General features: G+C 42.7%; 1 protein-coding gene and 1 pseudogene across 1 annotated transcript; one reads left to right on the top strand and one right to left on the bottom strand.

Moving 5' to 3' along the window:
- The first annotated feature begins 202 nt into the window (after nucleotides 1-202).
- LOC121465847 (40S ribosomal protein S23-like) lies at nucleotides 203-689 on the top strand. The gene has a single exon (XM_041679257.1). The coding sequence runs from the start codon at nucleotides 213-215 to the stop codon at nucleotides 639-641; it is 429 nt and encodes a 142-aa protein (XP_041535191.1). The 5' UTR covers nucleotides 203-212; the 3' UTR covers nucleotides 642-689.
- Nucleotides 690-4,746: 4,057 nt separating this feature from the next.
- On the bottom strand, nucleotides 4,747-5,631 carry LOC121465817 (annotated as a pseudogene).
- Between the last annotated feature and the right edge of the window lie 9,382 nt (nucleotides 5,632-15,013).

Here is a 15,013-nt window from a genome sequence, read left to right as displayed (position 1 = left end):
CTAAGGGCCACAGTCTACAAAAAAAAATTTAAAGGAAAATAGAGGCTTTTTCTTTTTCTGTGCCTTTTCTGCTCTTGCTTTGTGACAGCGATCAAGGACACAGCTCGGAAGTCCAGTGTTATGCCTGCCATTGCTGGCTCTGTGAACAAGCAACTAAATGTTAACATATAAAGATAATGATGGCTTTCTCTCAGACCCGTGGCGTCGGCAAGATGGGCAAGTGTCGTGGTCTCCGTACTGCCAGGAAGCTCCGCAGCCACCAACGGGACCAGAAGTGGCATGACAAACAATACAAGAAAGCCCACTTGGGCACAGCCCTGAAGGCCAATCCTTTTGGAGGTGCCTCTCATGCCAAGGGAATCTTGCTGGAAAAAGTAGGAGTTGAAGCCAAGCAGCCAAATTCTGCTATCAGGAAGTGTGTCAGGGTGCAGCTCATCAAGAACGGCAAGATCACAGCTTTCGTCCCCAATAATGGTTGCTTGAACTTCATTGAGGAAAACGATGAAGTTCTGGTTGCTGGATTTGGTCAAAAGTGTCATGCTGTAGGTGATATTCCTGGAGTCTGCTTTAAGGTTGTTAAAGTACCCAACGTGTCTCTTTTGGCCCTGTACAAAGGCAAGAAGGAAAGACCAAGATCCTAAATTTTGACAGTGGAAGCACAGTAATAAATTTTCCTATTCTGAGAATAAAAAAAAAAAAAAAGATAGGCCGGCGGTGGTGGCGCACGCCTTTAATCCCAGCACTCGGGAGGCAGAGGTAGGCGGATCTCTGTGAGTTCGAGACCAGCCTGGTCTACAAGAGCTAGTTCCAGGACAGGCTCCAAAACCACAGAGAAACCCTGTCTCGAAAAAACCAAAAAAAAAAAAAAAAAAAAAAAAAGATAATGATCTATGTCCATGCGTTTGCATGCATGTCTGTATGTGTGTAGACGCCAGAGAATGATTCAGAAGTCTTCTTCAGTCATTTCCTATCTAATTTTTTAAATTCAATTTTATTTATTGTTATTGTGTGTAGGCCTGTTGGGGGTGGAAGTGCCACCATAACTGAATGTGTAGAGGTCAAAGGACAACTCTTAAGAGTCTGTACTGTCCTTCTACCATGGATGCTCGGGACTGGACTTAGGGCATCAGGCTTGAGCAGCGGAGTAAATGTTTACCCCGAGACTCTTCCATCTTAGTTTAAAAGACAGACCCCTTACTGAATATAGAGCTAGTTCACTGAGTTGGCTAGAGCAGCTGGCCATCAAGACCCAAGGATCCTCCTGTCGTTGCTCTCTGGAGCTGTGATCATAGGCAAGAGCTCATACATGAAGCATATTAAGTGGTGGTGGGATCTTTGTGTTTGTATGGCAAGCACTTTAACAACAAGTCGTCTCTCAGCCAAGTAATGAAACTGCTCTGAGCCTCAACTGCATTGCCTATAAATGGACAAGACAGAAACATAATTCATATGGTTGACAGGAGTCTGACTTAGCACAGTATTCAATGCATAATAAATGAATGTTTCATTATTTAAGTTTATGGAGATATTTCCTAATATAATATTTTGAACAATATTAAATGTCCAAAGGAATTTTTCAAAGGACAGATACTTGAGGCCTTTTAAAAACTGCTTGGGATAAAGCAGAAGAAAGTAAAATTGTAGGCAAGCCCAACTGATAGCAAGCGGGTTGTTAATGAAGTTTCCCATAGCTCCACAGCTAGAGGCTGGGCATCCCAAGAGCAAGGTACTCACAGATCCATTTACTGGTTAAGGGTCTGCTTCCTGCTTGGCAGGTGGCTATATTCATGTAGTGTTTTATTATAGCAAGCTCATGAATCTCTCTTCTTACAAGGTGGCTAATCCCATTCATGAGGCTTCCATCTGCACCACCTACTTACTGCCAAAGTTTCTATCTCCTAATACTATCCCATTGATGGCTAAGAGTTTGATGTATGACAGTTTTAGCCGGCACATAAACATGCAGTCTGTAACAGACAGAGTGATGCTGTGCAATTTTCTCTCTTCATAGTTCTCTGCACACTCCTGCTGGATTGCTGTCCTGACTTGCACCTTCTAACTCTTGGTAGCACCATGGTCATTGACCAACAGGCTTTCACAAAGAGCTAGTTACCACAGAACAGCCACCTTATAAACCCTGTGGGGGTAGGGTCATGTCTGTTACATTCTTGACTACGACCCTGGTATCAAGCCACAGGGAGACTCAATGAAGGTGTCTGGCCTTAGGCATCATTGGCTGAGCTCAGGATGTCAAACAACTTAGCTATCTGTCTTTCTTGAGGGTCCAAGTAAGAATTTGCTTTCTTGGCTTTTCTATCTTCTTTTTTTGTATTTTAATTTTTTTGAGAATTTCAAACATAAGTACTATATTTATATCATTTTCACCTCTCCATCTTCCCACCCTAATTTCTCTCTTGTCTTTCCCCACTCCCTCTCAAATTCATGACCTCTTCTCCTTTATTAGTGTTGTTCTTTAAGTGCTGCTCATATGTTTATGTGTTTAGGGCTGAGTGCTTCGGATTGAATAGTCTATCAAGGAGCTTGTCCCTGAAAAGGCTGATTTTTCCCTTTCTAAGCCATCATTGACTGCCTGGTTCTTTCTCTATGGGCGGAGTCTTGTGAAATGTCCTCCATCTACACTGGCATGTCAACTGGCATTGCCACTATACAGATCTTGTTCAGGGACTGTATTGTTGAGATTTCATGGGTGCAGTTTCCCTGTCCTATCTAAATGACATTATGCTATAGCAGGTATGTTGTGGGAGCATACCTCTGATCAAAATATTTATACATAGTTTGCATTTTGAGGTCATTGTCCTCCTTTACTACACAATTGTTTAAAGATTGTTTGATATTCTGATATGAAGTCTTAATCATTAAGTTATATAGGTATTAAGTATTACCAATAGTCATTCATGTTTGTTATACTTTTAGCCAGACTAATTAGATATAATAGAAATTGTATTCTGCATAGATAGGTAACCTTTAATCATTTCAAAAATCTGTAGACCATGGTGTTTAAATAACTTAGGATTCTGTTGACATGAGACACGATTGCTCCTGGCAGCACTAATCTATTCCTGAGAGAGTGTTGAGCACCAAAGACATTTCACTTGGAGTTTGTTTTCTTCTTGGCACAACTGGCCTTTGGGCAAGGAACTGCCCATGCCTTGACCACTGACAAGGTACACAATGTCCATACTAGACAAGGAGGATACAAGAAAAAATCTTGGACTTCACACAGGGCAGGGAACCCTGATTGCTCTTTGGGTTGACGAGGGAGGGGGACTTGATTGGGGGAGGGGAAGGGAAATGGGAGGCAATGGCTGGGAGGAGGTAGAAATCTTTAATAAATAAATTAAAAAAATAAAAGAATTAGAAGAGGAAAAAAAAATAAAATTAAATTTAAAAAAAAAAGAAAAAGAAAAAAGACTGCCAAACTTTGACAAGACAGGATAAGACTGTTTTGAAAACTTTCCTGCCTCTAAAAATGGTCTGTCAGTTACTCTAGGCCTTAGCCAAAGTTAGTTGCTTCAACATTGCAAATGATACTTTGGGTGTTTGCTCAGGCAGCCAGTTGTCTCTATCATATATTGTACATTTTGGAAGCTGCTTGATTGCACTTCCTGCCTACTCAAGTAATATTATGTCCCTTCTCAGGCCTTTGATGGGGTTGAAGATTAGATAGTCATAGTTACCATTGTCCTCTTATGATCTAGACAAGTCATTTCCAATGCAAGACTTATACTCCTTAGGATAAAATGTTTATTAAAATATTTAGCATATGTTCCTTGCTTAATATTGTTTATGCTAGTTATAATTCTAATCTTATACTTGATATCTGTTCCTAGTGTATATAGTTTTGTATTGGGTTTGGAACTCCCTTATTTAAACAAAAGGGAGAGGTGCTGTGGGAGCTCTTCAGCCAATAGCCTTTAAGATACCAGCCCTCTTGAGCATGATCTTTTATACTGTAAATGAAGCTGTAAAGCTCACTCTCTTGCTTCTAGCTGCTAGATTCGGTTCCTGTTCCCTGTTCATACAGACTACTGTGATTTAGGACTGTGATCTGTAAGTCTACCCCTAAATAAATAACCCTTTATTATACATAATTCTAAACTAGGATGGGATTATTTTGTAACTTTAGACATCACAGGTATCCTGGTCTTCTGGTTATTACAACCTTTCTACCCATTCCTTCAGGATTTCCCCCTAAGTCTTAGGTGTAGGGATTGGACTGCAGATGTACCAACTGAGGATGGAACACCCCATGATCACTTACTTGCTGTATTTTGATTGGTCATTAAACTGTGTAATTGGCTCCAACTGCTGCATAAAAAGATGCTTCTTTGATGAGGCATGAGAGCTACAGTTAGCTGTGGGTGCAAGGATAGATTCTTAGGATATAACTAGAAATTGTATTGGTTTAGGAACACGGTAGTAGTATTAGGTTCTCTTGTATGTCTATGACATCTCCAGTTGTAGGTGTTTATAGTACTGGGCACAAACTCCCTCCTATTGAGTGCACGTTAAGTCCAATGGGCAGTTGTTAGTTACCCCAAAGATAAAGGTGCCATCTTTTGAGACTACTTACATTTCCTGGTCCCATCATGGTCCTCTTTCCTCATCATCAAGGTGAGAGAGATACATTAAGTCCTTCTTGCATTGTATCACTCTATCTTTTATATTTTCTTCTTCAATTTTTTAACAGACTCAATTCACTTTTATTTTTCTTGTATAAAAACCCTATGTGGTGGCCACAGCTGGAGCCTGGGTCCTCTGAACAGAGACTCTAGTGTGGGTTTTCACAAGATGGTCAGTGAATTCCTGATAAGGAGACTTGGTGAACACAGTCTCTTTCCAGGGGTTGGGGGTCAGGTAGCTGTAGGTCTTAGAGATGGCATCAAAGGTGGCCTTGGCAAAGTTGCACAGGGTAGCAGTATAGCCCCTGGCTGATGTGTAACAGTCATCAATGCCAGCCATCATCAGTAGCTTCTTAGGCACAGGAGCGGACTATGCCAGTGCCTCTGGGGGCAGGGATGAGACGCACTAGCACAGAACCACAGCGGCCTGTCACTTTGCAAGGAACAGTGTGGGGCTTGCCAATCTTGTTCCCCCAGTAGCCTCTTCACACAGGGACAATGGAAAGCTTGGCCAAGATGATGGCCCCTTAGATGGCAGTGGCTTGGAGCACTTAACACCCAGACCTACGTGACCATTGTAGTCCCCAAGAGCAACAACAGCCTTAAACCTAGTCCGCTGGCCTACCCTAATCTGCTTCTGCACGGGCATGATCTTCAGAACCTCATCCTTTAGGGAAGCTCTCAGGAAAAAGTCAATAATCTCGGACTCCTTAATGGGCAGGGAGAACAGGTAGATCTCCTCTAGGGACTTGATTTTCATGTCCTTAACCAGGCGGCCCAGCTTGGTGACGGGAATCCATTCCTTGTCTTCAGCTTTGCTCTGCGGCCTCTGCTTAGGCCACGGCCTTGGCCACGGCCCCGGTACCTAAAATGGCTGCCAAATCCTCCACGGAAGAAGCCGCCATGACCTCCTAATCCTGGCCCCCCACCCCAACCTAGGTCCTCCGGGTCCTCCGGGCCCTCCCACTGCACCGGTATCATCTGCCATGTGGTGTTTTCCAGAAGAAGAAGCTCCTTCTTCAATTTTTGAGTGCCCTTGTGGTTACATTGGATCCACTGGGTAATCCAGGATAAGCTTCCCTTTATTAGTAGGTCAGCTGATTAGTAACCTTCCATTTGCAACCTTAATTTCTCTTTATCATTTAACATATTACATCCACCCTCTGCCAACAGCAGAGACCAACACTGAACCCCAGCTATGGTACCACTCCCTGGGGTAATAACCTGGTGGCAGGTTGACTATATTGGGCCACTTCCTCTGTGGAAAGGACAAGGCTTTGTTTGTCCTTGCTAGAGTAGATACTTACTTGGGATATGGATTTACCTTCCTTGCATGCAACACTTCTGCCAAAAGCAATATCTGTGGGCTTACAGAAGGCCTTATCCACCATCATGGCACCCCACACAGTATTGCTTCACAGGCAGACACGTGTGGCAGCAGGCCTGTGGTCATGGAGTTCATTGATCTTACCATGGGATTAAAGGCATGTGCCGCCACTACCTGACTTAGGGGCAACTCTTATAAAGGAAAGCATTAATTGGAGTTGGTTTACAGTTCAGAGGTTTATTCCATCATCGTCATTGTCGGAAACGTGGCAGCACGCAAGTAGACATGGTACTGGTGAGGCATCTGAGAATTCTACATCTGGATCTGCAGGCAGCAGAAATGTGCACCACCCAGGGTGTAGCTTGAGCATAAAGATCTCAAAGCTTGCCTCCAAGGCAACACCTCTTTCTTCCTTCCTTCCTTCCTTCCTTCCTTCCTTCCTTTCTTTTCTTCCTTTCTCTTTTTGTCTCTCTCTTCCTTCCTTCCTTCCTTCCTTCCTTCCTACCTTCTTTCTTTTCTTTCTCTCTCCCTTTTTGTTTTGTTTTGCAAAACAGGGTTTCTCTGACTGCCCTGGAACTCATTCTGTAGACCATATTGACCTCCAACTCACAGGGATCTGCCCACCTCTGCCTCCCAAGTGCTGGAATTAAAGGCATGTACCACCACAATTGGCTTATGGGGTCCATTTTATTCAAACTACATCATATAATGTAACATCAAGAAAATATTAGTGTTATCATATTTAAGTTTTAAGATACTTAAAGAATATCCCTCAAGGGAATTACCACTTATCTAAAATTTGTAGTGGGTTTGTGTTTGTACAAGGGCTAGTTATGTCATATTAGGTATAATTGTGACTTGGTTAAATATATAATGCTTTTGTGATTGTACATGGGATAGTTATATCACATTAAGCTTAATCATGACCTAGTTACTACCTTCATTTGGAAATTAAACATGACATTGGAGATATGATTGTGTACCAAGGTGAGAGACAAGGGGTAGACTTGTGATGGCTATCCTTGCTGTTAACATATGGAATTAACTAAAATCCAAGCGGCTGGGTACACTTGTGAGGGATTTTTCTTAAATAAATCATTTAATGTAGAAAGTCCCAACTTTAATTCTTTTGAGGTGGAATGATCTATGATTAATCTGGACCATACCTTATGGCGAGAGCCTATGTAAAAGACATGGAAGAAAGCACCTCTTTGCTGTTTGTCTGCTTGCTCTTGGTCTGGCTGGCAAGTGTATTCCTTTACTGGCTTTAGAGCCCACTTCTTCAGGATGCCACTCAATGAATCACAAACGTCATAGCCCTGATTTTAAGCACATCAAAGCAAAAGATCCTAGAACTTAAAAATTCAAGGTCACAAATGTAATCATTAGCAGAGTTAGGATTTGAACCTAGAGTCATTTGCAAAGCCTCTTAACAAGACATTGTCTAATTATAAATGTCAAAGATAACTATTGGTCTGGATGAGCTCAAAGGAGTAATAGATATTCTTTTTTTATTTTATTTTTTTTTTGAGTAATAGATATTCTGAATAAAATCTCAGAAAGTACCTTAAAAATCCAAGTGGCAGCTTAGCGCATGCTTGGTGTGTATAAATCTCCTCAGCTCGGAGTCTGCCCTAGCAAGTGACAGAAGGTGTCAGAACAACCTGCTCCAAACCCAGTGCTCCAGGGCTGCAGGGCTGCAGGGCCCCAGGGCTCCAGGGCTCCAGGGCTGCAGGGCTGCAGGGCTGCTGGGCTGCAGGGCTCCAGGGCTGCAGGGCTGCAGGGCTGCAGGGCTCCAGGGCTCCAGGGCTGCAGGGCTGCAGGGCTCCAGGGCTGCAGGGCTCCAGGGCTGCAGGGCTCCAGGGCTGCAGGGCTGCAGGGCTCCAGGGCTGCAGGGCTCCAGGGCACACTGAATTTGGGAGTTAAGCGATCTTATCAGTTACCAGTTTTTTGTGGATAGAAGGGATTGAAACAGGGTTTCAGGTAGCCCAGGTTGGCCTTGAATTTTCCACATCACTGAGAGAGAACTCTAATCTCCGATTTTCCCAACTTCACTTCCCAAGGGCAAGCACACTAGTGTAGTGCAAATGCAGGGTCCAGCACCACACTTGGCAATACCCAGCTTTCTTTTCTCTCTTGGACCTGTCTTCCTCTGAATGAACTCTTCATGCGAGCACACTGGTGCAAAGAGCACCAAAACAGTCCTAACTGCATCTCCCTCAGCTTTTAGAACCAGCAAAGAAACAAGCGAATTCCTCTTTCCAAAAATCCAAGGAGAGTCACAGTGCCCCCTCATTGGCTCTGCTAGAGACTCTGGTCCATCTGTGAAGCTACCACTGTGTTCAGGCAAACACACATGCTCTCTGCTTAGCTCGGGGTTCAGCAGTGAGGCAGCATCTCTAGAACTATGAGGACTCACAGAGATCAGGAAGGGTACTTAAGGCAGCAGGGAACAGACTTGCCTCTGTATAAGGACTTACTATCTCCCATAGCAAGAAATCCAGAGGCAGGAAGTTCTGGGTTGCTTAAATCTGAAGATTAGTCATATCAGGGATTGACAAGCTCTTCTGTGACCTCTTAGCTTTGCCTCCAAGATTCCAAGATGTCTTCCACAGCTTGTTCCCCTTGGTAAGATGCAAAAGAGGAAAAGATGGAAGGAGTGAGAAAGGGAGGGAGGGAGAGAGGGAAAGAGGGAGAGAGGGAGGACTTTCTCCTTATATGCTCCTTCCTTTTGCCAGGAAAAAAAAGTAGTTTCCAGAAGCTTCCCAGAAGACTTACTTTATTGGTTTATAAGGAATAATGGAAGACAACAAAGGGATTACAGCCAGTAATATCCAGAGGGATGTTGGGTACTTTGGATACCACAAAGGGGCCAAGAGGGTCTGGATAAATATTATGCAAAGAATGTCTACTGGAGCAGAACCAAACACGGAAGGGCATGAGGCCTGGACCTCCTAGGCACTCTATGGGAAAAGCATAGCAAAATTTACAGTAAACCCCAGGGTTTTAAGTACAATGTGGACCACCAGAGTCACATGGCCACGCTGCATGAGTTACTGTTGTGTCATTGGAACGTGGTACCTGCATTCATGACTCAGTGGAGGAAGGATTTGTTTTAGCGCCCAGATTCAGAAAGTTCGGTTCCTCATGCTAGCGAGGCCATGGCAGAACAGGGCAGCGCACATGGCAGCAGACCAGGAAGTAGATTAATGGGAAGCCTCCTACATTTAGCTTCCACCTGTCCTAATTTCATTCCATCTGAGGGCCCACTCCACAGGATAGTTCCACCCACCTTTAGGGTGAATCTTTCTCCATCAGCCAATCTTCTCTGGAAATAACATTACCCAGAAGTCTGCATCCTCAAGTTTAAAGATGCTAAATCCAGTCAAATTGACAGTGAAAACGAACCTTCCCACATATGGACGTGGTAACTGTTTCTAAAACTCTTCGTTCCAGTCCCTCCATCATGCATGCCCTTCCGCAGAGTAACTTTGAACAGATTCTGGAAGAGGCTTTCTTCTCTTCTTGATTCTTGGCTGTCTTCCCCTCGCTTTGACATACTTCTATAGCGAGAAGTACGCGTGACATCTGGCCTAGGCTTTAAGGAGCTTTGAAGCTTCCATTTTTGCTTTCTGGGATTCCAGATTCCACATTAAGAGGTTATCTTACCGGAGGGGATGCGCAGAGGGAAAATAGCCCCAGAAAACGAGAACAAACGCAGTAGAGAGCCGAGGCTGCAGAACAGCTACCAAGCACATGAGGGACGGCATCTTGGGTGTTCCCAGCTGAGCATCCGGCTGCGTGTAGCTGCATGAGTGGCCTCAGACAACACCACAGGGAGCAGGACTGCTCAACTGAGTCCTGTTGGTTCACAAGACCCCGAGAAACCCTTGCTCGTTATTGTTTTAAAGCATGAGACTTTGGAGGCATGTGTGGCGTAGAAATGGGTGAAATGGAAGCCCCCGGCTCCATGCATTTCCAGTGGAGCCGGTGAAATCAAAGACTTGCTCAGAACGTCCACTTTAATAGAGGTAAAAGGTTGGTGGGAGCTCTGGTTTCTTAGGCTTTCACTTGCTGTTCTGAGAGAGTTACTTATTTTGTTCTTGAGATAGGCTGCCGTGTGGCTCGTACTGGTCCTGAACTTAATGGGTCATTCACATTCACTTCCCAAATGCTGAACTTAAAGGATATGTGTCATCATGCCTAGCTCAAGAACTCCAGTACCTTAAAATAAAAAAAAATAAATTAAAAAACAAAACCCCAGCCAGGGAGTGGTGGCCCAAGCCTTTAATCCTAGCACTTAGAAGGCAAGGCAGATCTGTGAGTTTAAAGTTAGCCTATTCTATAAAGCAAGCGAGCTCCAGGAAAGTCGGCACTGTTAACTCTGTCTCTAAATAAATAAATAAAACCCAAACCAAAGAACGAAAGGAAAAAACAACTTAAAAAGAAAATGTGGTGGCACAGGTCTTGATTGTTGGAGGTAGGAGGATCAGTGGCCATGAGCTAAATAATGAGTTTGAGACCAGTCTGAACTATATGGAACCATATTCCAAAAATCAAAAGTGGGATGGAGCATGTAGCTAGGTCAATGTGGTATCTGCTCAGTCAATGTAGTATTTACAAGCATGTGTGAAACCCTGGGCTTTATTCACAGTGCCAGATAAACTAAACACTTAGGAGTCAAAAAAGATCCAATGTTTAAGGACATTCTTGACAGCATAGTCAGGTCACAACCATCATGGGTTACATGAGACCCCGCTCCAAAATAAACAAACAAACAAACAAACAAAAAACAATAATGAAAACTCATATTTTTTCCTTCTCTGTCCTCTGGCATTATTGTTTTATTGGATACAAATGGTTGCTCTTTTAACTTCTGTTAATATGCATAAAGTTAATACCTTCCACTATATGATTGTTTAGTATGTACTTGGCACAATCCTAAATATATTAGCTCGGGTTTGATATGCTTCTAAGTTTTACAGATAACAGAAATTTAAATTTTCAAATAATGGAATTGGGACAAAGGGAAATACATGCTTATTGCTCCAGCATTTGGGAGGCCGTTGTAGGAGGACTAGGCGTTCAGGTCTACATAATGAGTCAAATAATGAGCTTAGAGACTGCTGGCTAAGCAGGAGTGGACCTGGACTCACATCCCAACACGCCGGACTCTGCTCTGTTTGCGCATTAACCACCACGATGAACAGCCTCACTGACTCTCATGGGCATCTTCCCAACAGATGCGGTTTTTCTTTCTCGTGTGATGCACCGACTCCATTCAGCCCTACCTCATCATGTCTTAACGGTGCCTTAGGGTGGATATAGATTTCAGGATTAAGTCAGAGTAGATCTGTTTGGAATCTTCAAAGAGCTTTTCATTCCTGAACAGTTGCTGTGAGTCACTAGGACTCTTTCTACAGAGTGAAATATAAGATGCCTTTGAGTCTTCATCCCTCAGAGGAGTTCTATTAGTGCCACTTCTCGTCCCTCCCCCACACTGTTTTCCTACTCTGCATTAGGATTCCTGGGCTCTTGTCATCCTTAAACTGCTTGTGAGGTAAAGGATGAGACTTGAATTCTGGTTTAGAAACTTTGCACAGTCTTGTTGAGTAAGATTGGGGGATGGGGATAGGAAAGAAGGGATAAGCAGGAGTTGCCTTCACACTAGATCAGTGAAGGCAAAATGTGGTCTAGGAGTATTTAGAGATGAGCAACCTAAGCCACCTCCGCTTGTCACTCTGTACAATGACTGCATGATAGCTTGCCTGGGACTTTTCCGGTCTATACCCGGTGTCCTGACAGAAGTGTCAACAGGCTCCATTGTTATCTCAGGGTATCCTGACCACTATCAGGCATGCTGCAGACTCCAGAGTTGTAGAAAGAGGTAGATAGAAGAATGATCATTGGTGCTGAGGGTACTGGGTTAACCTCTCTCCATCCTTTGACCTGGAGGAGGTCATGGAACAAAAGTGAAAACACATTAGCAGCTTTCCGAGAACTGAGCGCAATAGCAGGCACCATGGAGCACAGGGCCGGGCAGCATCTGGGGAGCAGATGAGGCAGATGTGTCAGGAGAGAGAACTGCAAACACAAGGGCAGAAAGGCAGAAGCAGAGAGGTGTGGCACACCTAGGAAGCCTTCATTCAACTGCTCCCAATAGCCATGTATAAAGCAAGATTCTTCCCTGGAGAAGAAAGGAAGACTCTTCTTATGTTGGAATTTTCTCAAGCATCTCATTGAAAAGAAAACAAGCAAACAAAAATAACAAAGCTCTTATTTTGGGGATTGTTTTTGAGATAGGATTCTCAAAAACAAACAGGATTCTGTAGCCCAGGCTGTCTTGGAACTATTCACAATGTAGCCTAGGTTGGCCTTGGAGCAATCTCGTCTCTCTCATTCTCCCAAGTGCTGGAATCATAAGCCTGAGTTGACAAACTCAGCTTCCATGTGACCTTGTTTTATGAGATGGTTTGCTAGTTTACTTTAAATGGAAAAATTTCATTTGGGGATGAAGGAAATATGGGGGGGAGGTAGGCAGATAGTAAAGAGGAACAGAGAGAGAGAGACTTAATGTTCTTTGCCGTGGCTTTATCATTCAACCCTCAAAAAGCTTGCTATTATAAACACTATAGAAAGCTGTGATGGCCATACTCTGAATAAATTACATTTGGTGATTCAAAAAGCTGCCCTGAGCCAGGGGTAGTGGGCTCTGCCTTAGCCAGGTGTGGTGGGCTCCACCTGAAATTCCCAGGACTAGGGAGGCTAAGTCGAGAGTTTTGAGGCTTTAGGTCAACTTAAGCCTCTTTGCAAGGGGGGAAAAATGGCTGTAGTGATATTTAAGAGTCAGGATCACACATGACCATCTCATTAGATGCTGAAAAAGCTTTCAACAAAATTCAACATCCCTTCATGATAAAGGTCTTGGAGAGAGAAGGGACAGAAGGAAAATACCTAAACACAATAAAGACAATATACAACAAGCCAACAGCCAACATCAAACTAAATGAAGAGAAACTCACAGTGATCCCACTGAAATCAGGAACAAGACAAAGCTGTCCACCCTCTCTATATCTATTCAATATAGTTCTCGAGGTCCTAGTTAGAGCAATAAGACAACAAAAGGAGATCAAAGGGCTACAAATCGGAAAAGAAATCAAACTCTTACTATTTGCTGATGATATGATAGATTACATAAGCGACCCCAAAAATTCTACCAAGGAACGTCTACAACTCATAAACACTTTCAGTAATGTAGCAGGATATACTATTATCTCAAAAAAAATTAGTACCCCTCCTGTACATAGATGATAAATGGGCTGAGAAAGAAATCAAAGAAACATCACCCTTCACCATAGCCACAAATAGCATAAAATATTTTAGAGTAACTCTAACCAAACAAGCGGAAGACTTGTATGACAAGAACTTTAAATCTTTGAAGAAAAAAATTGAAGAAGACACCAAAAACTGAAAAGATCTCCCGTGCTCTTGGGTTAGCAGAATTAACACAGTAAAAATGACAATCTTACCAAAAGCAATCTATAGATTCAATGCAATGCCCATCAAAATCCCAGCAAAATTCTTCGCAGACCTTGAAAGAACTATACTCAACTTCATATGGAAAAGCAAAAAACCTAGGATAGCCAAAACAATCCTATACAATAAAGGAACTTCTAGAGGCATCACAATCCCTGACTTCAAACTCTACTACAGAGCTACAGTATTGAAAACAACCTGGTATTGGCATAAAAACAATCAGGAGGACCAATGGAACTGAATCAAAGACCCAGATATTATTCCACACACCTACAAGCACCTGATTTTTTACAAGAAGCAAAAAATATAAAATAGAGAAAGCATGTTCAACAAATGGTGCTGGCATAACTAAATATCAGCATGTAGAAGAATGAAAATAGTTCCGTATCTATCACCATGCACAAAACTCAAGTCCAAATGGATCAAAGACCTCAACATAAAGCCAGCCACACTGAACCTCATAGAAGAGAAATTGGGAAGTACACTGAACACATTGGCACAGGAGACCACAGACACTGAGAGAAACAATTAATAAATGGAACCTCCTGAAACTGAAAAGTTTCTGTAAAGCAAAGGACACGGTCAACAAGACAAAGCAGCAGCCTAAGGAATGGGAAAAGATCTTCACCAACCCCACATCGGACAGAGGTCTGATCTTCAAAATATAAAAAGAACTCAAGAAATTGGTCATCAAAAGAACAAATAATCCAATAAAAAAAAATGGAGTACAGACAAAACAAAGAACTCTCAGCAGAGGAATCTAAAATGGCTGAAAGACACTTAAAGAAATGTTCAAAATCCTTAGCCATCAGAGAAATGCAAATCAAAACAACTCTGAGATTCTGTCTTATATTTGTAAAAATGGCCAAGATCAAAAACACTGATAACAACTTATGCTGGAGAGGTTGTTTGGTAAAGGGAACACTCCTGCATTGCTGGTGGGAGTGCAAGCTTGTAAAGGCCCTTTGGATATCAGTATGGTGATTTCTCAGAAAATTAGGAAACAACCTTCCTTAAGACCCAGTAATATCACTTTTGAGTATATATCCTAAGGTTGCTCAAGTATACCACAAGGACATGTGCTCAACTAGCTCAACTATGTTCATAGCAGCATTGTTTGTCATAGCCAAAACCTGGAAACAACCGAAATGCCCCTTGACTTAATAATGGATAAAGAAAATGTGGTACATTTACAGAATGAAGTACTACACAGCAGAAAAAATAATGATAACCTGAAATTTGCATGCAAATGGATAGATCTAGAAAACATCATACTGAGTGTGAGGTAACCCAGACCCAGGAAGGCAATTATCATATGTGCTCACTCATAAGTGGTTTTTTTTTTGTTTTTTTTTTTAAGATTTTATTTATTTATTATGTATACAACATTCTGCCTGCATGAAGAGGGCGCCAGATCTCATTACAGATGGTTGTGAGCCACCATGTGGTTGCTGGGAATTGAACTCAGGACCTCCGGAAGAGCAGCCAGTGCTCTTAACCACTGAGC

This window comes from Microtus oregoni, unplaced genomic scaffold, assembly GCF_018167655.1.
Source record: "Microtus oregoni isolate MIOR12 unplaced genomic scaffold, Mior012 000031F_ref0000149, whole genome shotgun sequence".
Lineage (NCBI taxonomy): Eukaryota > Metazoa > Chordata > Mammalia > Rodentia > Cricetidae > Microtus > Microtus oregoni.
This window is presented reverse-complemented; position numbering and strand designations above follow the sequence as displayed.